Source organism: Chelonia mydas, chromosome 2, assembly GCF_015237465.2.
Source record: "Chelonia mydas isolate rCheMyd1 chromosome 2, rCheMyd1.pri.v2, whole genome shotgun sequence".
NCBI lineage: Eukaryota > Metazoa > Chordata > Testudines > Cheloniidae > Chelonia > Chelonia mydas.
In genome coordinates, this window is record NC_057850.1 from 201,721,407 (window position 1) to 201,747,089 (window position 25,683).

General features: G+C 45.2%; 2 protein-coding genes and 1 long non-coding RNA gene across 3 annotated transcripts in view; 2 read left to right on the plus strand and 1 right to left on the minus strand.

Moving 5' to 3' along the window:
- C2H7orf31 (chromosome 2 C7orf31 homolog) overlaps window positions 1–4,106 on the plus strand; it is a 41,143-nt gene extending 37,037 nt beyond the window's left edge. Inside the window, exon 9 of the mRNA XM_007071559.2 lies at window positions 3,273–4,106. Coding sequence (XP_007071621.2) covers window positions 3,273–4,106 — 834 coding nt within the window. The remainder of the gene's footprint in view (window positions 1–3,272) is intronic.
- A 12,021-nt stretch (window positions 4,107–16,127) lies between these two features.
- On the minus strand, window positions 16,128–20,237 carry LOC122464706. Its single transcript, XR_006288984.1, has 2 exons — window positions 20,192–20,237; window positions 16,128–16,685 (listed from the first exon to the last, which is right to left on the minus strand). It is a non-coding gene; the product is annotated as an uncharacterized LOC122464706 (long non-coding RNA).
- Window positions 20,238–20,317: 80 nt separating this feature from the next.
- On the plus strand, window positions 20,318–22,214 carry LOC102937007 (cytochrome c). Its single transcript, XM_007071560.4, has 3 exons — window positions 20,318–20,599; window positions 21,310–21,486; window positions 21,781–22,214. Exons 1-3 carry the CDS (start codon window positions 20,434–20,436, stop codon window positions 21,927–21,929), a joined length of 492 nt encoding a protein of 163 aa, XP_007071622.2. The 5' UTR covers window positions 20,318–20,433; the 3' UTR covers window positions 21,930–22,214.
- Window positions 22,215–25,683: the final 3,469 nt, after the last annotated feature.

Below are 25,683 nucleotides of genomic sequence, written 5' to 3' on the forward strand. Positions count from 1 at the left end.
GAGTGGTAAAGTATCCTACCATGGTGGACGCAATAAGGCTGCCCTCCCCAGAAACCTTTCGCAAAGGCTTTGGGAGTACATCCAGGAGAGCCGCAAATGCCAGGGAAAATTAATCATTAAACATGCTTTCTTTTAAACCACGTATACTATTTTAAAAGGTACACTCACCAGAGGTCCCTTCTCCACCTGGCGGGTCCGGGAGGCAGCCTTGGGTGGGTTCGGGGGGTACTGGCTCCAGGTCCAGGGTGAGAAACAGTTCCTGGCTGTCAGGAAAACCGGTTTCTCCACTTGCTTGCTGTGAGCTATCTACAACTTCATCATCATCATCTTCCTCGTCCCCAAAACCTGCTTCCGTGTTGCCTCCCTCTTCATTGAAGGAGTCAAACAACATGGCTGGGGTAGTGGTGGCTGAACCCCCTAAAATGGCATGCAGCTCATCATAGAAGCAGCATGTTTGGGGCTCTGACCTGGAGCGGCCATTTGCCTCTCTGGTTTTCTGGTAGGCTTGCCTCAGACTCCTTAAGTTTCAAGCAGCACTGCTTCAGGTCCCTGTTATGGCCTCTGTCCTTCATGCCCTGGGAGATTCTGACAAATGTTTTGGCATTTCGAAAACTGGAATGGAGTTCCGTTAGCACGGATTCCTCTCCCCATACAGCGATCAGATCCTGTACCTCCCATTCGGTCCATGCTGGAGCTCTTTTGCAATTCTGGGACTCCATCACGGTCACCTCTGCTGATGAGCTCTGCATGGTCACCTCTGCTGATGAGCTCTGCACTCACCTGCAGCTTGCCACACTGGCCAAACAGGAAATTGAAATTCAAAAGTTCGCTGGCCTTTTCCTGTCTACCTGGCCAGTGCATCTGAGTTGAGAGTGCTGTCCAGAGCGGTCACAATGGAGAACTCTGGGATAGCTCCCAGAGGGCAATACCGTCTAATGTCATCCACAGTACCCCAAATTCGACCCAGAAAGGCCGATTTCAGCGCTAATCCCCTTGTCGGGGGTGGAGTAAGGAAATCGACTTTAAGAGCCCTTTAAGTCGAAAAAAGGACTTCGTCATGTGGACGAGTGCAGGGTTAAATTGATTCAACGCTGCTAAATGCGACCAACTCCTAGTGTAGACCAGGGCTAAGTGAAAGTCAATGGGACTTAAATGTCTAAGTGGCTATGTCACTTTTAAAAATGGGACTTTTTGATAAAGCATATGTCTACACTGCAGCTGGAAGTGTAATTACGAGGTAAGGCAGACATACACAAACTAGTCTTGACTGAGCTAGCATGCCAAAAATAACAGTGTCACTGCAGCAGTGCAGGAAGCAGGACAGGTTAGTCACCTGCATAAATGCTTAGGGCTCAGACAGGATAATATTTAAGGAGTGAAGACATATCCTTAGATGCTTTTGAAAATGTTTAGGGTTGTCAGATAATTGCAGTTACTTCAAACAATTAACTCAAAACAAATGAACTCAATTAAAAAATTAATTGCAATTAATTGAAGTTTTAATCGCACTGTTAATAACAGAATACCAATTTAGATTTATTATAAATATTTTGGATGTTTTTCTACATTTTCAAATATATTGATTTCAATTACAACACAGAATACATAGTGTACAGTGATCACTTTGTATTATTTTTTAATTTCAAATATTTGCACTTTAAAAAAGATAACCAAAAGAAATAGTATTTTTCAGTTCACCTCATACAGATACTGTAATGCAATCTCTTTATCATGAAAATAAAAGGAGTACTTGTGGCACCTTAGAGACTAACCAATTTATTTGAGCATAAGCTTTCGTTAGTCTCTAAGGTGCCACAAGTACTCCTTTTATTTTTGCGAATACAAAACACGGCTGTTACTCTGAAACCTGTTATCATGAAAATGCAACTTACAAATTAGAATAACTATTTTTTTGCATAACTGTACTCAAAACAAAACAATGTAAAACTTTAGAGTCTACGAGTCCGCTTAGTCCTACCTCTTGTTCAGCCAATCGCTAAGACAAAAGGTTTGTTTACATTTACAGGAAATAATGCTTTCTGCTACTTATTAACATTGTCACCTGAAAGTGAGAACAGACATTCACATGGCACTGTTGTAGCTGGCATTGCAAGGTATTCACATGCCAGATATGCTTAACATTCGTATGCCCCTTCATGCTTCGACTTGTAGATTGCACTGTCTTTTGTTTTTCTTTTTTTACAGTGCAAATAGTTGTAATCAATAAATAATAATAATTTTACCCCATATCTTAAACAGAAAAGATGCTGAGTTCTCTTAAAGGTGACCTGGAAAAAATAGTTTGTGCCCTTTTTCTGCTTCTTTATGATGTATAAAGAAGGCTCGAAAAGTGTATTTTCAACAACTTGCTTCTAGACGAGAAAATCCAAAATGGCAGCTCTCATTAATTCAAACACAGGTCAGTTTTCCTTGCCCTCTGACCTCAGAACTTGTGTCCACTCTGGGCCAGACCTGTTTGTCCCAACAACATTAGTACTTTAAAATAAATAGCAGAAATAAAACATTTGGGTTATTTGAGTAATTTTTAGATGCAAGCTGTACCAGGCAGGGATGGTCATTTACTCTGTTTGTACAGTGTCTAGCATAATGGGGCTTTGACTTAGTTGAGGCTTCTTGGTGCTACCGCAATACAAATAATTAATAATGAAGATAAATCAGTGGTTCTCCAAACTATAGTCTGCAGAGAGCTGGCTGGCCATATGGTTTTAATGATCCTCATTGTTTCCAACTGCTAAATTACATTAAAAGAAGCTAAACAATATACATTAATATAAGTATTTGTTGGTATTGCAACATGGATGTCATAAGATCACAAATAGGAGGGATGGTAACCATAGAAAGTGGGAGAAGCCTCCTCCCATTTGTGTCCTGTACATAGATGCTGGGCACAATACGTTTATTGTCCTCTCCCAAGGAAAAGGTCTGAGTTTAGCCTTCCAGTATGCTCTGGGCAGGGGTGGTATCATGGTCTAGGCTCCTCCCCTAACCCAGCAGAGTTGGCGTGTCTACGGGAGGGCACTAACTGCTCACTTTCAAAGGGTGAAGCAGTGGCCATATTCCCCCTGACTCTGTGCCCATGTCTGGCAGCACGCCTCCACACCACCCCAAGTATGGGGCTGTGGATGAAGACTCACACTTGAACCCTTTTGGCAGAGCAAGCCAATGATCAGGACCACCAGCCACGACACTTTTCCTTTGTAAAATGCACAGGTTTAGATGCCAAACCTAATCCTTTTTTTTGCCTCCCACAGAAAGAAACATTTCTGCCTAGTCTCTCACAAGTGAGACCCCTAGAAGGGCGCATCGCACGTATCCTCCAAAGTCGGCGTCCACACGAATCAGTTTTACAAGAACAGGATTCCTCAGATGTCCGCGTGCCTCCAGTTTTGTACACAGTTCATGCTGTCATACCCAGTTACTCAGACGTGATACTTAGCAATAGGAAAACAGCGACAAATCTGGATCAGCAATGTAAACATACAGAAAACGAAGCCAAGAAAAGGGAGGAGGACTCACTGCAGACTCTTCATCTGCCTCAAGCATGTTACCAGAGAGATGAGAGTCAGGATAACAGACGTATAGTAAACAAATTTCAGAAAATCACAGATACATGGCAAATGGAAGCTTTGTACAGAAGGCAGCTTGCAGTCAGACCTGAATCTGAACCTCCTCCCACACCGTCTTGGAATTCCCTTTACTATGAAGATTTGAAACCTAGCCATTTAGACCAATACATTGTATGGCACAACCCAGTTAGTCTTTGTAAGCCAGGTGTACCAAAGAATCAAACTGGTGGAGAAGGTGGACATTTTCAACCTGAGTGCAATGATCAAGAGGAAACCCAATATGCTTTGAATTTGGATGGCAACCCGCCTAACATGGCACTGCCTGAATGGATTCCTAATTCTGGGGTGCCTCGACCTCAGACATCATTACTCGAGCTTCAGGATTCCTTTTCCAAAACAGGAGCACACAAACGTTTTCATAATTCTATTAAAGGAGAAGCAAAAGACCTCAGGGATAATATTCATGAAGGGAGGAGGCATACATTCTATGGCTTCAATTCATTTTATTTCTATAACTGACATGTGCCATTGTCCCTTTAAATTAAAAAAAAAAAGAAGACTCAATCGATCCCTCTCCTTATATTTATGATCTGATGTTTTGTGGCTTATATTTTGGGCTCTTTTCCTCTGTTTTACTGGTAAAGTAATGAAAAGAACATCCACAGTCTGAGACACAAAACCTTTTGTTTAAAAAACAAAGGTGATGGAACACAAAAAATAAATTGTAGTGAATCCCCAGGGATGGACTGCATTCACCCAACGGTTGTGAAGGAGCCCTAGAATTAATAGGTAAGCCACTAAGCAAAATGTGTAATTTGCCATTAAGTACAACCACCAAAGGACGGCAAGGAGCCACTAGAGTAGCTGTTTTTAAAATAAGGTCTAAGGATGATTATGGGAATTAGCTCAGTGGTTGGAAAAATAGTTGAGAAAAGTATAAAGGACTTTTGAGTATACGATAGAAATAGAGCAGCACTGTTGTGGGAAGGCTGGATTGTGCTTCTCTACCTGTTTAGGAATCCTTGATAAAATGTTAACAAAATAGAGGCTAATTGCAAACCACTAGACAGAATGTACTTAAACATTCTGAAGCCTTTTGATAGAGGCCCCCGTTAAAAATGAGAAACTATTAAGGAAACTTAGTGTGAAGCCCTATTGCAGGTTAAGAACTGGCTATGAAATTAGGACACAAAATTTCCTAACCAGCTATTCTGACTGCCGAGAGAGGTTAATAGTGGGATATTCCAGTGCTGAACCCTGGGTTAAGCATGGTCTTAGTGAATTTATTAAGGAGCTAGGAGGCAGATTGGGATTAGTAAAGTGCCAACAGTTGCTAATGACACAACCCTATATAGGTTTTTAATTAGTTATTTAAACCAGGGATTATTAAATTAGGCCCCCAGGAGGACATGAAGGAGGTGGGAGATGCCACAAGGCTTTCTTCACTTTTGTCTGCTGAACTGTTCCATTGAAGGAGCAGGAATTGCCTCTTCGCTCCCCACAGACAGACCCCACAGATTAGTGGGATATAGAATCATATCCACACTGAATACATGCCCCTGGCAGTCCCTTCCCACTCCCTGACTTCATGACCCCAGTGGGGGGCTTCCTGCAGCTAGGAGCTGCCTTGGGACTTTCCTTAGGCACTGGGTGGGGACTGAAAGATAATCTAGCCAGGGATTTATAATATCTATGTGTGGGAACTCCATGGGGCCGACTGGAAGAGGGATTGTGTTTCCCAGTCCTGCCCCATTCCCTGCACAGATCCCCAGACCCACAGAGAGCTCTCTGACTCTCTAGGCATCAGGGGAAATGATGCAATGCCAGCAGCTGAGCCCCCTTTGTCCATGGGAGTGGGAGACCAGCATACAGTGCATCTTCTGTCTATATGTGGACAAAATCAGGTCCTTGGTTATTAAGATGAGGGGTGATTAAATTAGCTGTTAAGACTAAGGATGAGTGTGAGGAACTCCTGTAGGATATAACACAATATTAACAGGACAACACAAAGGCAGATTAAATTTAACTGAGACATGTCATGCAAGGTGGTACAATTTAAACAACTCCTGGACATTAATGGGTTCTAAATTAGTTGTAACCTGTCAGAGAGAAGATTTCAAAATCAGTGGCAACTTCTACGCAATGGGAAGCTGCATTCAAAAGAGATGGTAAACCACCGGGAATACAGAATGTTATGTTATCATAAAAATATTCAGTCTACTGCATTCAATTTTGTTCACAGTTCATAAGCAACATCTTAGAAATAAGGAAGGTCCAGAGAAGGGCAAGGAATATAAGACTTGAAAGGGTTATTTACATACTAGGAGAGATTTAAAAAGACCAGGACTATTCATTTGGAAAGAGAACTAGTTTGTTAAGGGACATAACATATTTCATATAGAAAAGGCCTATCAGCCATTCCTATAATATATTCTCAGTCCTATAATGAGAAACCACAAGACCTTTTGCTCAGTGAAATTAATCAGATCAAAAGAAGCACATTGTAAACTGTGTACTAATTTACTTGTTTAACTTACTGCTCAGGATACTATTAACACAAAGAGCTTAGCAACATTCAAAAAAGGATTAGACACAAATCCTAGGAGCATAAGAACAGCATCTGCAGTTCTAGTAGATTGAATAAACATTCTAAGTGCTATCAGCCTTACGCTTCAGGTTATAAGCTGATCATGGGCAGATTTAAAAGCCCACTAAAGCATCCAGCATTGACCACTGCAAGAGACAGGACTGGACCATAGATCTCTTCTGATATAGCAGTTCGCACATTACTAGACTCACAAGACAAAATGAGCAGTTAATTTTGTAGCCATGATATTGAAACATGACTCTCAAACTATCTGCCAGGCAGGTAGTTTGATCACAAATGTCTTATTATGGACTAGATCTACAAACTGCCACTTTAAGTGCCTACACCCAACATTTAGGCACCACTGAGATCCACAAAAACAACCCCCTAAGCTGCCGCCTAACCATGGAGGTGCTTAAATTTCTGCTGGTGGGCAAGCGCAAAGCTGCCAAAGTCCTGATGCCACCAAGCTACTGGCTGCTCAGTGCCCTACCTCATACCTAAACCCCAACAGGATTTTCAAACTCTCTCACCTGCAGGGCCCCATCTGGTAGATGTGCTCTGAGCCCACATAAACCATCTGAAGTTAGTTGAGGGAGACCAGGTCAGGTAGTAAGAGAGAGAGAGAGTGTGTATGTATATGCCCAATAGTTAGGGCATTCATCTAGCGGATTCATTACTCCTGAGGGCATTCTGCACCAAAAAATTTTAAAATTCTGCGCACAGTATTTTAAAATTCTGCAAGTTTTATTTGTCAATAAATAAATGCAGAGGCTCCAGCATGGCAGTGGGGAGCACAGGCCACTGGCTGCATGAAGGTTGGAGATCACCCTGCAGCCTCCCCACCCCGGGGATGCAGACTCGGTGGTGAGGCTGCATCCAATCCTGACACAGCACAAGGCCTGGGCCTGCCCCTCTGTGCCACGTGCACCAGGTGTGGGGCAGGCAGGCTCAACCAAGCAGGATCCAAGTGTGGAGGAGTTCAGCATGGGGGGATTCAGGTGTGGGGTGAGAGGATTCTGTGTGGGACAATCTGGGTGCAGGCAGCTCAACAGGGAGTCTAGGTGTGGGGGGATCTGGATGCTCGTGGGGTGGGGTGGGTCCAGGTGCAGAGGCAATGGGACTCTGCCGGGGCTTCCAGGTAAAAGTGGTTAGGGGTCTCAGCAGGGGATCTGGGTGCCGGGGGAGTGGGGTTGGTGTCTAGGTGCAGCTCTTTGGGGCTCAGTGGTGTGGGGGTCTGGATGTGGGAGCTCAGGGAATCGTCAGGGTGGGGATTTGAGTGCAGGGAGCTCAGTGGGGAGTGGTCTGGGTGCAAGGGTGGCAGTCTGGAGGTGGGAGTCTGGGTGCAGGGGGTTCCAGATGCAGGAGTTGAGATTCAGTGGGGGTGGGGTTCAGGTATGGAGGGCTAGGGGGGTTCTGGGTGTATGGGGTGAGGCTTGGCAGGGGTGTCTGGGTATGGGAGGTCCAGCTGCATGGGGTTTGGGCGGATGTGGGTGCAGCTCCCCGTACAGTGACCTCCCTGTGCAGCTGAGGAGCGATGGGGGCGGGAAGCCGGGGAGGATGCTGAACTTCCTGCAGCTGGGGGAAGTTTCTGGGGGTGGGTCTGACACAGCCGCAGCCACTCCTTGCAGGGGAAGAGGAAGTCCCATCCTCTCCTGCCTCCAGCCCAACCAGGACTAGCAGCTGATCCCGGCTCAGGGCAGGAGCCACTGGCTGGGGTGTCCACAGCCCTGCGGTGATTTACTTCTCTGCCAGCTGCTCCGGGTGCCTGAAACGATGTACCTGCTCTGCTAGGAAGTGATGCATGACTGCTCTTGCAGCTTCCCATTGCTTCCCTGTCAGAAAGTCATTTTTCTCCAGGGAAGCAAATAAATCTGCAGGGTGGGGCACGAATTCTGCACACGCACAGAATTCCCCCAGGAGTAATTCATGTTTGAATCTGCAGGCTAGAGCAGGGAGTTGAACCCAGCTCTCCCACGTCCCAGGAGAACACCTAACTATTGGTTACAGTGAGCCGGTTTGCTCTTGCTCATGCCAGTGCTAGGGTGTGGGCTATCTAAGCAGATGAACTTCCAGGAGAGGCCTCACAGCTGTGCATCTTGAGTGGCGGGAGGTGCCTAACTGCCTAGGCATTTTCTACTGGCTGGCTGAGGCATCTCCCTGCTCAATAAATCCCTTTCTTAAACACCTAATTCTCCCCTGTAGGATGCTTGGTGAGTCTGGCTGCCTAACTTGGGGCTGAGGATTTCACTGAGCGGCAGGCCCTAAGGAGTTGGATGTTGCAATGCTTTATGGATCTAGCCCCAAATCTTGGAATTAACATACAGCAAGTGACTGGACTGTATCCACCATCTCACATGGTCAGTCTCCAGCTCCAAGCCCTTTGTATACATGACACAGGGAGTCCCTATGGAGCTCTACAGGGCACAGGGTGTATGGACACCAGCACAAAGTCTCCAAATTCTGCACCACCCCTCTTTCTGCAGCAGACCAACATTACTTCTGCTGGGTTGTGGCCCTCCATGGTAGGGGACAGGACTTTGTCCTACATATGTCATCAGGGTTGCCTCACAGAAAATTCTGAGGTCAACTTCAGGTTTCTCTTTTTTTTTTAATGACTCTTAACCTGAGTCATAGCACCATCCTTGTGCTCTTATTTTAAGAAATGCCCTGATGCCTTGGCCAGTTTAATACAAGAACTACAAAGGCTTTATAGATTACATAAGATTAAAATATCATGACATAAGGAGACCGAACCATATAAATCTTACAAAGTAGACTTAATTTGAAGCTTTTCTTGGGTAGGTTGATGCCCTGGAGAATAATCTGACAGCCAACCTCTTCTGCTACAACTACTTACAATGCTATTACTTAGATTTACTTTAGAACATGCTACCAAATGATAACAGAGTGACAGGATAATAATCTCTGACCATAACAGAGCTGCAGAGGCACTTAATCACAGCAGGAGACAGTCTGAACAGCCTATTCCCAATTAGTTTATCCATTAGCAAAAATGATTAAAAAGAAGACTGAAAAAGTGGCAGATTTGACCAGCTATACAGAAAGGTAGGCCAACTGCAATTAGCGCAGTTGTATTGTGCCCTCTGATGGATGGAATCTGACCTGCTCGAGCACTGGTGATTATTATTTCTTAATATCCGTATTACCGTAGAGCGTAGGAGCACCAGTCATGTACCAGGACCCTATTGTGCTAGGTGCTGTACAAACAGAAAACTCTACGACCAACCCCAAGTTTTTAAAAATCTTGGGTCAGACCCGAAAATATCATGACTGGTACTGAAATCATGGCATTTTAAAAGTATTAATGTGGATTCTTTTTATTTGCCCTCTGAGTTTTTGAGTCTTTAGAGTTCATGTTTCCAAGCTTTTCTCCACAGCCATGAGGGTGAAAAACATACTTTCTTTTTTTTTTAAGATGAAAACAGAGGTTCTCAGAAAAATCAATAGATTCCAGGAACTGGAGATTTAAGAAAGACACCACATAGCGAGAGACTCACAATAAAATTATGGGAGTTGGCTATTGAAAAGCTGCACTCTGCAGAGCTCAGAGGATGGATGCACTTTTCTGTGTGTTATTTAATCATAAGCCGGCCTCTTCACAGAAGCAGGGTTGTTTTTTTTAAAGTAAAGTATCTGTGATACTCCTATGAGTTATTTTTAAGCAAAAGCAACACTTACCTATTTTTCCCATTGATCACATACTGAGCTAGGAACTACTCAGTACCCTAGCGTGAGGTAGGGAGACATTAATTAAAAAAAATACCATTTCGTTAGGAAGGGGGTCCTCAGCTAGAAAAAAAAAAAGTGACTGTTCAACACATTGATATTTAACACTTTCCAGGGTTGAGTTTTTTACTACCAACTTTCAGATGTCACAATCCTCCTCTTTCAAAATGGCTGAAGTTTTAGTCACATTCATTAATAAGTAAGTATCAGAAACAAAGTGCCCAATTTCCATACATACTGTACTTCATATATATAACATTCTGTATACATTACCTACCTAGGCACTTCTACGGCCCTTATCACCATACTATCTGAGCACCTCACTGATGATAACGAATATCTCCGGGAGGTACAGAAGTAAACTTATCTCCATTTTACAGGTGGTGACCCAAGGCTCAGAGATGAAGTGACTTGCCCAAGGTCACACACACACACAGCCTGTAGCAGAGCTGAGAACTAAATCCAGATTGCCTGAGTCCCATCCTAATTCCACAAAACTGTACTTCCTCTCTTAGCTACATGTTCTCTGTTTAAAAAAAACTCTGATTGTGAATATATTTCTCCCTTTTTTAAATTAGTAACTGGACCTAACCTTCTGTACATATTTATTTGATTTCACTATTTTCCCTTCAAAAAAATGAATTTAGTAAAAATAATTTTGTTTCAAAAAAAGGTACATCATTCTTGCATAATGATTTGAGGTGTTAGAAAAACAGTCAGGGTCCTTTTTTAGGAGTATTTCAGTTGTACCTAGAATGTGAAAATAGTTGAAAAATTAAAATGATAACTTCATAAACAAATGCCATACTGATGCTAAAATTCAGACAATGGGAACAAATGAATACTACATTGTAAATTTACTCGGATTAATTTTAACCCACTCCTACAATTCAGAGACACACAGATTCTGGCAGGGAAAGCCACCACTTTATTCTCTTCAGCTCTGGAAAATAATACACAGTGTACACATTAAATTCTTGTAAGCACGCTACATACTATGTGCAGGATTTGCATTTAATGCTGTCTGATGTTTCTCCAGCAATCAGTCCTCTCAATTCCCACATATCTAATCCAACAATTTACCACTGAAGCATTATCCAAAGTTCTTACTAAAAACACACTATACAGGGTCAGAAAGCAATGATATTCTGTTTCCATTTCTTATCTTGATATTTCTACTAAATTTACAGCATTAACAAAAGTATTGTAAAGTTTGCAGGAATCGAACAAAGGGCTACATAGTTTTCATTAATCATATTTAGGGTCTGATGTTTGCAAGTGAAATATACCTATTTCTACTATATTTACCTTGGGATTTTTTAACTCCTCCCGTTTTTCTCTTACATACAAGTGGCTTGTCTCTTTTAGGCCTGTTTCCTAAAGCATACGCTTAACTTCATTACCGAGAGTAGTCCATTGAAATCAATCCGAAAACTTGTAGGCACAACATGCACACACACTTTATGTGATGCACACACCCTTTAACCAGTGACTCCAGCACTGGTATACTCAACTGCTGAATATTGCACACCAGTCTGAGCAGGCAGTTCATATACTAGATCTCTGGATGCACATGTAAGGGGGCTGTTGGCCACTTACTGAAACTTGAGGGGATCTTTTTTGGTTGGTCTTCACCCAATACCAGGAGAAAGGGTGCAAAAGAAATCAGGATCCTAAGACTGACAGTCCCCAGGGCCAGTGGGGAAAGAGCAATGTTCCAAGTCAGCCAGATTGACAGAGCAGGCAGGCCAGTGAAGGAGTCAACAGCCTGGGGCCCATCCTCCCTTTGAGCTGGAGCTGCCTGAGCCAGAGTTGGGCAGAGATAAGGAGAGAGCAGCAGCCAGAGCTGAGCTAGAAGCAAAGCAGCCACTGAGGAGAGAGCAGCAGCCCAAAGAGAGAGAAGACAGAGCTGGGCTGGAGCCAGAACAGCAGCAGCAGCATTGAGGCAGAGCGGAGCTGAAGCAGCCTGGAACTGGGGAGCTGGAGCATTGGAGACCAGCCATGCTGACAGTGAGCCAAGTCGGAGCTTCAACGAGGAGCTGCGGGGCCAGAGCCAGGATAGCTGATGCTGGCCGTGCCACAAGTAATACCAGGGCCAAGCACTGTGAGCAGCTGGGGAAAGCAAGGTGGGACCCTGGGCAGCAATTGCTCAGCAGACATCACCAGACAAGAGGGCCCCGACATGACAGGAAGGCCAATGCTGGGGGAGAAGGGTCCTGCCACCTAGAACCTGATGGCATGTAGCCACCCCCAGGGCAGGTGTCTTACCTGCAGTATCACTGCAGTGCAACCAGGTCCTGGGAAGGAGGCCTGGGACCTGTGCAGAACAGACTGTGAACTTTTCTTAAATTGCAGAGATTTGTTCTTTTAACCTTTTCCATTTGTCCCTTATTTTGCTTACTGATGTTGTTTAATAAATTGTACTTGGTTTAAACAATGTACTGATCAGTGGGTGAGGGAAGTAGCGAGTAAGGAGAAAGTATCCCAGAGTGGGGACATCCTAGCTCTTGTCCTAAGTGACCATGACGAGATTGAGGGTTAAGCCTTCCAGGAATCCTGGGCCAGCCTTACCGGGATTATGAGGACTCTGCCACATGAGAAAATAGAAGAGAAGTCCTTAAAGTCAGGAAGGCATCTGGGTAAAGGGACTTGGGGCAAGGACTCAGATACTTTCACTATCCGATTCCACCAGGGGAGTACAGAAGCCAAAACAGTTCTCCACAAATTGCAGGACGATCATCCCACTTACACACAGCCTAATGCAGCAATGAGAATCATACCTGGAACATTAACATCAATACCTATTCAGTGGTTGCCCACTCTGGCATACATACTACCAAACAAAATCCATAGAAGAACACACACAGCTTGTGAGTATAACCAAACCATGGCCAATTTGAACTTATCATTTTATGAGGTCTTCTGCACTCTTTTTGAGATCAGGCTAATGCTCTTAAAGCATCTTCATTCAAACTCGAGGCACATTGGAAACAATTCTGGGATAATGCTATTTTCCTAACCAACCAGCATTACCAACCCCATAAAATAACTTTCAGGCTTCAACCTACCCCCAGAAACAATGCTCTGCATTGGACTGTTTCAGAACAGCATATGGCAGATGCTGTCATCTCTTATGCCAATAAGAGACAGTTGTGCCAGCACCACACAATGAGGATTGCTCAACTTTGTGACTCAGCAAGGCCCTCCAGGACATGCCTGGGACAGTTTCTTTCCAAGGACATGGACTCAGAGTATAAAATAACGGACAGTGGCATCATGAGATGACCTCTCTCGTCACCCGCCTACGCTGAAGGCGAAAAGAACGCTGGGGAGATAAAGATTTTGAACTGAGGACACTGGTCCCAGGATAAGAAGGAAATTCAGCCTGCGTATTAAGAACTACAACCTACCTGCAACACCCAGTGAGGTAAGAAAAGCTGTTTGATTCAACTTTTGCTTAGTCTAAAGTTTAGGATTTAGAATGCGTTTACTTTTTATTTTCTTATGGTAACCAAGTAAGACCTTTTATGCTTACCATTTATAATCACTTAAAAATCTCTCTTTCTGTAGTTAATAAATGTAATTTAATGTTTTATCCTTACCAGTGAGTTTGTCTAAAGTGCTTGGGAAATCTGTTCAAGTTAGAAAAGCTGGTGCATGTCCACTTTCCTTTGGCAAAGTGGCATACTAATAAAAAGCTTGCGCTGTTCAAAAGGTCTGGAACAGTGTAAGATGGTATATTTCTAGGGTGTAAGGCTGTGGGCTTAGGAAATTTGCTGTGTAGTTCAAGGGTGGCTAAGAGGGTATTCATGCAACTTAGCTGGGTGTGCCTCTGCATGCTGGTGACTGAGTGGTAACAGCGCCTGGAAGGGTTTGCTGCTTGTCACTGGCAAAGCATTGTGAGAGACAGCCCAGGCTGGAGAGTTAAGGGGGCACAATGGTCCCACAATTCCAGGTTGTACCCCAGGGATCCCATCACAAAAATAGAGCATGCATGTAACATGGCCATGTTAGTTTAATTATATGAATCTTAAGTTTCTGCATCTCCATCATTGCCAACCTCTACCATTCTTGAGTTTGGTTTTGGTGTTATACTTTGATGATTTCCAGACTGTATTTAAGCTCCTGAAGGTCTTCTTGTCTTTACTGATTTTGTTCCAGATGTCCTGGCTTGTTCCACTGTCCTGGCTGATGGTGCTGCCCAAGTATGTTTCTACATTGATAAGAACAGAATCCTCTATCCGTGCTGGTGATGGTGAGGCAATATTAAAGGTCATGATATCTGTCTTATTACCATTGATTTTCAGTCCAATTTGCTGGCTGAATGTGTTGAGTCGAGTTTTTTCTTGTATATGGTGTTGGATATGTGATAGGAGAGCGAGATCATCTGCGAAGTCCAGGTCTTCAAGGGATGAGAAGGGTGTCCATTTAATGCCTCACGTCATGTCTTCTGTTGTACGCTGCATTAGCCAGTCAATGGCAATGTTGAAGAGGATTGCAGACATGACACACCCCTGATGTACTCCTGTTTTGACTTCAAAACTGAGCTCACTGTAATCAATCCTGCATGTAAAGTTGAAATAAAAGCTTTTGATGATGTTGATTATATGGAGAGGGATTCCATATGCCTGCAGAATGCATCATAGGCTGGTCCTGTGAATACTATCAAAAGCCTTCTCAAAGTCTATGAAGTTTAAGTAGAACTGCCGTTGCCATTCTAAGCATTGTTCTATTATGTTTCATAGAGTGAAGATCTGGTCTGTGCATCCACGCCTGCATACTTTCAACATTACTTTATAGTGCAGAATGCTGGGGAATGAGAAAGTATGACATGTCCAAACTGTCTTCATTCCATACAACCTGCCTCAGAAAAATCCCCCGTATCTTTTGGCCCAGAACAATCTCAAACCAAGATCTGTTGACACAGTGCAGCCAAGAGGATATGAACACCATAATTGACAGGAGGCATTGGAGATGGATTGGCCATGTGCTTTGGCTGAAAACTGATTCCATCACCAGAACAGCAATTAGATGAACACCCAAAGGCAAGCAAAAATGAGGCTGCCCAAAAACAACATGGCAAAGAGCTGTGGAAGCTGAGCTGAAAAACCTGGGGCACAGCTGGGGAACCATTGAAAGACTTGCCAGAAACAGACAGGAGCGAAGGAGCTTCGTCACTGCCCTAAACACCAGAAGCGTAATGGGAACATCATGATGATGACAATTCAAAAATCATGCCTTAGGACCCAATATATCACTAGGTTCAGGGGCGTCCCCAGGCCTCCGCTGGGGGGAGGGGCGGGCAGGAGCAGGCTTGGGGGGCAGGGGGGAAACCGCCGCCCAGCACGAGCCAGCGGAGCGGAGCGGGTTGCGGCCGGGTCGCTCCACTTCCTGCTGCCTGGTGAGTGCACGGCAGGCCCGACCCCGCACTCACGGGGCGGCGGGAAGTAGAGTGACCTGGCCCCAGCCTGCTCTGCTCTTCTCCCCTGGCTCCCAGCCTTGGACTTGAAAGACAGGGGGAACTGCCCCCCAGCACTCACTGGTGGTGTAGCTGGAAGCCGGCGGCACACTGAGTGCAGGGCAGGCCTGACCCCTGCTGCAGTCCTTAGGGGAAGGGGTGGAGTGGGGGCAGGGCTGGGCTGGGGCGGAGCAGGGGCAGGAAAAGGCGGGGTGGGGGCGGAGCAGGGCGGGGGCTTTGGGGAAGGAGTGGAGTGGGGCTGGGGGGGAGCAGGGGCGGGAGCCATGGGGAAGAGGTGGAGGAGAGGCTGGAGCAGCACACAGCTGCCCCAAATTTCCTGGTGCCCTATGCAACTGCATACTTTGTGTATGGGTAAGGCTGGCCCTGACTAGGTTGGTTTTTAAAATCATGATTTTAAAAAAATTAGATCAATTTTATTTGCATTCTGGCTGGTTTTGAATATTTAAGATCCACATGGGTCATGTTCTCAAGGTTTTTGTCACAATTAGAGCTGCAAAACTTTTTTTAAATTAAAATTGAGATTCTCACATAATCACGATTCCAGAGCTTCCCTCAAGAGATACACCAAATACGAAGTGGGTATTCACCCATAAAGCTCATGCTCCAATACGTCTGTTAGTCTATAAGGTGCCACAGGACTCTTTGCCGCTTTTACAGATCCAGACTAACACGGCTACCTCTCTTGATACCAAATACCACGAAAACTGCAATAAAATCCCAAGACTTGGCAACACTGCTTATGACCTTTTAGTTTAATTTTTCAACCTTCATGTTGTATTGACAATGGTTTTGCTTTTAATTTCCTAGGTCCTTAAAAGAGGAAAGGGCTAAAAACACCCTCTAAGCTGCTTTACGAACTTATAGTGGCATAAAGTCTTAAGCTGCTCTAAGTCTCTGAAGTGGCCTGGTGCCCACTGACATCCATTGAAAAGTGCCCTCTTCTTTGTCTGCCTAGGGCACAGTCCTCACTTATATACAGAGTGTTTTGGCCTCCAAGCATAGGTATGACATGCTCTTTGGTGAATATTACATACTGAGTTTCAAGGTTAAGCTGTTTCTGAGTTGTGTTTGGAAGAGTGGCAATATTTTTATTTTTATCGTAGAAATTCTTTTTAAAAAGCTTTTCTTTAACTCAAAAGAACTGAAGCAATTTTTGTTAAAATCCTTAAAAAAATTCGTCTCAGCATAACACCAGAGTTTCACATGAATGTGCCAGGGATCAGCATGCGAAAATGAATGCCATGATTCTCCTCTGTCTTGCACCATGTGTGACCATTCAGACCTGTGCTGAGCAAGTGTGAAAAACTGCAGTTCTGATTTAGGCTATGTCCACACTTAAACCATTAAACTGGAGCTGCGCCAGTGTACCGTGTCAGTGTTGATGCTGACTACAATGATAGGAAGCATCCCGTCATCACGCCGTGAGAGCCGCAGCTACACTGATCTAACTTTTCAGAGTAGCCAAGCCCTTAGCAGCCTTTTGCACTGATGTAAAACACAGTCTGGGTCTACACACAGAGTTGCACTGGTTTAACCACAGCCGTGACTTTAACCCAACACAGTGAAATCAACGCAACTTTTGTGTGTAGACACCGACATTGATTTCAGCTGGTCTGGCCGCACGCTAACCCGGCATACTCCCTTTTAGACCCAGGGAAGCCTTGCCACACAGGGATCTGCCTGGGCTGGGCTCAACCAGCTCACCAAACCCAATGCACGTTGGCAAGGTTGAGAACTGGAGGTCCTGGTGATGTCAAGGAACTATGACGTGATTGGAGTAACAGAGACTTGGTGGGATAACTCACATGACTGGAGTACAGTCATGGATGGTTATAAACTGTTTAGGAAGGACAGGCAGGGCAGAAAAGGTGGGGGAGTAGCACTGTATGTAAGGGAGCAGTATGACTGCTCAGAGCTCCGGTACGAAACTGTGGAAAAACCTGAGTGTCTCTGGATTAAGTTTAGAAGTGTGTGCAACAAGAGTGATGTAGTGGTGGGAGTCTGCTATAGACCACCGGACCAGGGGGATGAGGTGGATGAGGCTTTCTTCCGGCAACTCACGGAAGCTACTAGATCGCATGCCCTGATTCTCATGGGTGACTTTAATTTTCCTGATATCTGCTGGGAGAGCAATACAGCGGTGCATAGACAATCCAGGAAGTTTTTGGAAAGCGTAGGGGACAATTTCCTGGTGCAAGTGCTAGGGGAGCCAACTAGGGGGGGCGCTTTTCTTGACCTGCTGCTCACAAACCAGGTAGAATTAGTGGGGGAAGCAAAAGTGGATGGGAATCTGGGAGGCAGTGACCATGAGTTGGTTGAGTTCAGGATCCTGACGCAGGGAAGGAAGGTAAGCAGCAGGATACGGACCCTGGACTTCAGGAAAGCAGACTTCGACTCCCTCAGGGAACAGATGGCCAGGATCCCCTGGGGGACTAACATGAAGGGGAAGGGAGTCCAGGAGAGCTGGCTGTATTTCAAGGAATCCCTGTTGAGGTTACAGGGACAAACCATCCCGATGAGTCGAAAGAATAGTAAATATGGCAGGCGACCAGCTTGGCTTAATGGTGAAATCCTAGCGGATCTTAAACATAAAAAAGAAGCTTACAAGAAGTGGAAGGTTGGACATATGACCAGGGAAGAGTATAAAAATATTGCTCGGGCATGTAGGAAAGATATCAGGAGGGCCAAATCGCACCTGGAGCTGCAGCTAGCAAGAGATGTCAAGAGTAACAAGAAGGGTTTCTTCAGGTATGTTGGCAACAAGAAGAAAGCCAAGGAAAGTGTGGGCCCCTTACTGAATGAGGGAGGCAACCTAGTGACAGAGGATGTGGAAAAAGCTAATGTACTCAATGCTTTTTTTGCCTCTGTTTTCACTAACAAGGTCAGCTCCCAGACTGCTGCGCTGGGCATCACAAAATGGGGAAGAGATGGCCAGCCCTCTGTAGAGATAGAGGTGGTTAGGGACTATTTAGAAAAGCTGGACGTGCACAAGTCCATGGGGCCGGACGAATTGCATCCGAGAGTGCTGAAGGAATTGGCGGCTGTGATTGCAGAGCCCTTGGCCATTATCTTTGAAAACTCGTGGCGAACGGGGGAAGTCCCGGATGACTGGAAAAAGGCTAATGTAGTGCCCATCTTTAAAAAAGGGAAGAAGGAGGATCCTGGGAACTACAGGCCAGTCAGCCTCACCTCAGTCCCTGGAAAAATCATGGAGCAGGTCCTCAAAGAATCAATCCTGAAGCACTTAGAGGAGAGGAAAGTGATCAGGAACAGTCAGCATGGATTCACCAAGGGAAGGTCATGCCTGACTAATCTAATCGCCTTTTATGATGAGATTACTGGTTCTGTGGATGAAGGGAAAGCAGTGGATGTATTGTTTCTTGACTTTAGCAAAGCTTTTGACACGGTCTCCCACAGCATTCTTGTCAGCAAGTTAAGGAAGTATGGGCTGGATGAATGCACTATAAGGTGGGTAGAAAGCTGGCTAGATTGTCGGGCTCAACGGGTAGTGATCAATGGCTCCATGTCTAGTTGGCAGCCGGTGTCAAGTGGAGTGCCCCAGGGGTCGGTCCTGGGGCCGGTTTTGTTCAATATCTTCATAAATGATCTGGAGGATGGTGTGGATTGCACGCTCAGCAAATTTGCGGATGATACTAAACTGGGAGGAGTGGTAGATACGCTGGAGGGGAGGGATAGGATACAGAAGGACCTAGACAAATTGGAGGATTGGGCCAAAAGAAATCTGATGAGGTTCAATAAGGATAAGTGCAGGGTCCTGCACTTAGGACGGAAGAACCCAATGCACCGCTACAGACTAGGGACCGAATGGCTAGGCAGCAGTTCTGCGGAAAAGGACCTAGGGGTGACAGTGGACGAGAAGCTGGATATGAGTCAGCAGTGTGCCCTTGTTGCCAAGAAGGCCAATGGCATTTTGGGATGTATAAGTAGGGGCATAGCGAGCAGATCGAGGGACGTGATCGTTCCCCTCTATTCGACACTGGTGAGGCCTCATCTGGAGTACTGTGTCCAGTTTTGGGCCCCACGCTACAAGAAGGATGTGGATAAATTGGAAAGAGTCCAGCGAAGGGCAACAAAAATGATTAGGGGTCTAGAGCACATGACTTATGAGGAGAGGCTGAGGGAGCTGGGATTGTTTAGTCTGCAGAAGAGAAGAATGAGGGGGGATTTGATAGCTGCTTTCAACTACCTGAAAGGGGGTTCCAAAGAGGATGGCTCTAGACTGTTCTCAATGGTAGCAGATGACAGAACGAGGAGTAATGGTCTCAAGTTGCAATGGGGGAGGTTTAGATTGGATATTAGGAAAAACTTTTTCACTAAGAGGGTGGCGAAACACTGGAATGCGTTACCTAGGGAGGTGGTAGAATCTCCTTCCTTAGAGGTTTTTAAGGTCAGGCTTGACAAAGCCCTGGCTGGGATGATTTAACTGGGACTTGGTCCTGCTTTGAGCAGGGGGTTGGACTAGATGACCTTCTGGGGTCCCTTCCAACCCTGATATTCTATGATTCTATGATTCTATGAAGGAGACAAGCCCCGGCCTGGACATCACCTGCTCTCCGGCTCCGGTCCCTGGCCGGGGAGCACGTGGTGCAGGTGACCAGCCCTGACCCACCGCCGCATGGGGCAGCCCGCTCCGCAGCCGGGCGGGCGCTGGGGGCTCGCAGCAAGGGGCGCTCCGTTTCGCCCCCGCGCGAGGAGGGATTCTCGGCTCGCAGCGCTGCTTAGGCTCCTCCCCCGGGGCCCGCGCGAAGAGGCAGCTCGTGACTTTACCAAGACAGAGGCTGAGGTCGCAGCCTCACCTTGCTCCGTTGACCTTTGCGTCTCACTATCGTACGCATGCGCAAAGGTCTTACCCTCCTAGTCGTACCGCTTACGTATTCTGACATACGTCATGCGCCATTTCGTAGAGAATAAGGCGGAGACCGGGTCTACTTGGAAGCCACCTACCCTGGTGTAAACGCTGTGTGACGTTTGTCCTGATGGATCCGTAGAGAAACAAATCAAAGTTTCCCATGGCGGCACCCGATTGGCCAGCGCTTCGAGTGGGTGGGCCGAATGCCGATGCGGTTTGGTTGCAGTGGCACCGGCTACAAAGGGTCGGGTACGGCGTGTCCTTGGGCTCAGACAGCGAGCGTGGGGCAGAGACGATAGCGGTCGGAGGGCGGAGAAGGCCGCCAGGTGGGTGCCGCGAGGAGGGTTCCCGTGGGGGAAGGGGATTGCTGGTGCCCTAGTCTCCGTCGGGCCGGTGCGGGGCTCGGGCTGCCCGCGGGATGGGGAGCGGGTCCGGCCCGGGCCGCAGCAGCCGCATCCCGGCATCGCGCCGACCTTGGCTCTTCCCGCGCCCCCTGCCCAGGTCCGCCTCCCGCATTACACCCGGCTGCCCCCCCCGATGACTGGCCCAGCGGCAGAGCCGTTTCCATTTGGGCCCGACCGCTGGCTGGGGCCCCCGCCAAGGTCAGCCTGAGGCGCCCTGGGCCGGGACCCTTCAGCGCCACGCGTGGCGCCGGACACGCTGCGGGCCCCGGGGCGGGGCTGGGAGCGGTCCCATGGCAGCGCCTTACGGCCCCCTCGGCGTTCCCTGCGCGGGGCGCTTGCCAGGGCCCCGGTGACACAGGTCCCTGGACGCTGTGTTGCTCCTCGGGGCCAGACAGAGCTCTGCGGGCAGCTGTTTTCTAGTCAGAACTAGCTTTGTCGCTTCTAAGCCCTGCAACCAAAAGAAGTGTTGTCAAGCCCTGCTCATTTTCTTGTTGGGTGTGCAAAATTATATCAGGATTTTTAGAGGGCTGGGTGCTATCCAGAACGGCCTCGCCTAAAAATATACATGTGCTTTTCTGTCTCTTCTAAAGTCCATCCAAAAAGACCTGACCTTGGTGTTGTTTCATTTTCAGCATTGAAAATGGGAGACATTGAGAAGGGTAAGAAGATCTTTGTTCAGAAATGTGCGCAGTGCCACACAGTTGAAAAGGGAGGCAAGCACAAGACTGGACCTAACCTGAATGGCCTAATTGGACGGAAGACTGGCCAAGCTGAGAACTTCTCTTACACTGAAGCAAACAAGAATAAAGGTAAACTAAGGTGTTACTCTTCCAAGTTACATGGAAGGTGTAGAATGGTAACTGAGCAATAGACAGGTTTCAGAGTAGCAGCCATGTTAGCCTGTATCCTCCTTTTCTTTTAGACAACATCTAATAGACAATAGATGACATCCAGCTGCTAATGGTAGTAGTTCTATCAGTATTATATTTGGTTTCATTTAAAATGTTTGCCTTTAGATAAGTGATTTTTGAGGAGATTAATTAGTTCAAATATGTAATTGGCTGATCTTATAAATATATATTAACAACTTAAATTGTTTTTAGGAATCACCTGGAATGAGGAAACACTGATGGAATACTTGGAAAATCCTAAGAAGTACATCCCAGGAACAAAGATGATTTTTGCTGGCATAAAGAAGAAGACAGAGAGGGCAGACTTGATAGCATATCTCAAAGATGCCACTTCTAAGTAATAGTTATCTGCTGCCTTATTTATTTCACAACAGAGAAGGAAATGAAGGTGTCTCTGTGATGAGATTGGTTTTTAAATTTTCTATTTTTACATGCACTATATTAAACCTCTTAAAATCTGTCTCATCAGCTAGAGAATGTTGCTCATGGATGGTTGTTAAATAATACATTTATTTGGCAGTCGTAACTTATGGGAATACATGTAAATTGGATTGGGCTTGAATGAGTACAATCATGTTCTATGTGTTGTAGTCATTCCTGATCATGCAATTAAAAAAAGAAGTGTTTTTGTGCTTCCTTCATTCTAAAGAATACACGTAGATACTAGTCAATAGTGTGGCGGTTCTGACATAGGTCAGCTCTTCAAAAAAGAGAAGAGCAGTTTCTCCATCATGTCTCTCCCCAAAAAGAATAACAAACAAGGGAATTTGACTACAATATTTAATATAGCTATATGACTGAGTAGGGAGACATCTGTTTTTGTGGGAACTAGCAATGCAGCTTTTTTTGATTTCATAGCCTGACAGGCAAACTGGACAAAGTCCCAGCTACTCCGATAGTGTCTGCTATCGGAAAGCCTTACCTGGCTTATGCAGATTATTCTGATTTCATTGTGCGTGATACAACCCATGCCCTGTGTTCAAAAATGTCCTCTTCATAATCATTGAAATGCTCTGCTTCATAGGAACTTTTTAAAGGGATAGTTAACTTAAAACTGCTCAGAGCCTAATGACAGTCCTAGATGTTAGATATCTATTATGGCTCCTGAAAGAAGGACCCACACTGTTGCGAAAAGGTTATTAACAGGTGCTCTGGGAGTTACCAAGGTACAATGTAAAAACAACTGCTTGAATCTGTGAGCAAGGACTCTTATCTAGCTAATATTTCTTATTAATATCTCTCTACCCAATTGGACAGAGGAAATTTTTGTTCAACAGGCGCAGGAATTGCACTTGCAGTATTGAAGAGGGAAATTAAGTCTTCCTCTCTGCCTCACTTTTGCAAATGCTGCTGTTTGCTCACTTCTGAAAACTTGATTTTGCACAGTGTAAAATGGAATTTTTAGAAGGTTCAACTTTTTTCTCCATAGACAAAACTGAATTGTTAGGATAAATGTATTTATTGTGTACTACCATTCAGACACATGATGAGGTTAAGTGTGCTTGATACTACAAATTAAAAAATCTTCCCAGCATAATACTTCCTGAATGTCTGTGAAATTATTAACTAAGAAGTAATGAGGTCATAGCTCAAAGCTGTATGGCTGCACTGGGGCAGTAGGCTTCCAGGAAGCAAGAGGGATCAGCATGGGGAAAAAAAGTAAACCAGTGGTTTGGTATGAAAAAACTCCATGTGAGGAGGTGTGGAAGGAGAAGTCTACCAGCCCATCACCTAGGCAGGGCAACACGTCTTTATTGGAAAGCTTTTTTTTTTTTCTCCACAACAAAGTGGTGATTTACTTTGCAGTATATTTTAATGTAATCTTCTGATGCTTTTCATTCCTTACAGTACATATTCAATTTCTGAATTTTCCCCTTATAGTACCCCTTAACTTTATTTACATCTTACCGTGATCCATTCTTTAGTTTTCATGGAAAACAGTTTAAGTAACACATACTTAATAAAAAAAAAAAAAATCTTGTCTTCCTAATGGTAAAGGAAATGCTAATAGCACTCAACAGCAGAGAAGCTACAGCCTTCCAGTGCTGGCCTAAGGTAAGTGTCGTTACCTCTTAATGCGGGCGTAACTTCTGTAACTGCTAAAGAATTATTAAAACTTAAGGGAGCAGGAGGGGAAAGATCACTTTAGCCCTTTATGCACTCATGGACCAGCTAGTACTTTTATCATAAAGCGTGCAAATAAGACTTTGTGCTCAGTAAAGCAGCTATGCTTAGTCAGACATAAAACAACTTCATCTAGAGCTACTGCAACATTAACACGTAACTTTAACACACACTAAATTTCGTTTAGAATACCTGCACAGAAGAAATATCCCCAGAGATTTATTTCTGTCTTACACAGTGGTGGCTCAGATACAGAGACATTGCCTAAATCTGCAAAGGTAGATGCCTAAATGCCAGTTTTAGGCTCCACTGCAATCTATAAAACTCCTGCTGAATTCTAAATGCCCCATTGATTGATTATTTCATTATTTATCCACAGTGAAACAGGTAGTGGGCTGGGGGGAAAGAGGGAATGAGCAAGTGAGAATAACTCAATAGGCCAGTGATTAGAGTACCCACCTGGGAGATGGAGAGCCCTGGTCCAGTGCCCATGCTCCAATCCCTCTTTTGTTATTTAAGATGCAGTAAAACAGTTTCAACAGGAGAGACTCACATCAGAATATGCAATTGCTCAGTGACTAGAGCACCCACGGGAGAGGTGGAGGGAGATCCACATTTAAATTCTTTCTTCCCCTCTGCGGGGAATTGAATCCAGGTCTCCTGTATCCCAGGTGAATGCTCTAACCACTGGGTTAAAAGTTCAGGGCAACAGCACCTGCCACCGCCAGCACCTTTTTCTCCTCTGATAATTGGGTGTGGAGCAAGGCAGGGGTCTAACTCATTCGTGCAAGAAATGCTTTACATGCCTAAGCCACCTGGAGACAGTTGATTCCTATTCGTGGACTCTTAAGCAGAGATAAGCACCTCCCTGTAGCCCAGACTTAGAGCACTTCTACACTTTAAACAGAGCAGCTGTACAGCTGGTAGCGCTCGAGTGAAGATGCTATGATACTGACAGGAGAGCTTCTCCTGTCAGCATAGTTAATCCACCTCTGCAAAAGGTAGTGGCTATGTCAATGGGAGAAGCCCTCCTGTGGACATAGCACTATCTACACTGGTTGGTATAACTGCATTGCTTGGGGATGTGGATTTTTCACATCCCTGAACAATGTAATTACACTGATTATGTCTGTAATATAGACCTGGCCTTAGGCAATTGGCTCTGTGAGAGAGGCAGGGTTTAACACACACACACCCCTCTGACTGGCATCTCCCATTGGTTATCTTAGGCAGCTCCTCACTTTCATTGATCTCATTCTTAGGTGCCTAACAGTTCCCATGCATTGTAAAGAGAGCCTAGGCATCTAATTTGGCTTTATGGATCACAGGGTCTTCTTGTGATTTTCTATATGCCTAATAGTTAGGTGCCATGACACTCAGCATTGCAAATCACTTTGGGCATCCCACCTGTGGAGTTTAAGGCTAGACGGGACCATTAGATCATTTAGTCTGACCTCGCATATCACAGGCCATTAAAATTCATCCAGTTACCCCTGTCTCAAGCCCAATAATTTGTTTGACTAAAGACTAATCTGCGTTTTGCTAAAGCACATTTTCCAAAACTCATCCAGTCTTGATTTGAAGACATCAAGAGATGGAAGAATCCACCACTTCCCTGTGTAGTTTGTTCCAAGGGTAACCACCTATATTGTTAAATTGTCTTCCTTCTAATTTGAATTTGTCTGGCTTTGAATTTCAGCTACTTGTTCGTATGTGTTTCTTCAGTAGAGTAAAGAGCCTTCAATACCTGGTATTTTCTCCACGTGAAGGTACTTATACACGGATCAGATCACCTCTCAATCTTCTTTTTAATAAGCTCCACAGGTTGAGCTCTTTAAATCTCTCGCTATAAAGCATTTTCTTGAGCCCTTGAATCGTTTGTGTTCTTTTTCTGTACCCTCTCCAAATTGTCAGCATTCTTTGAAAAATGTGGACACGAGAACTGTATGTAGTATTCCATTATCGATCTCA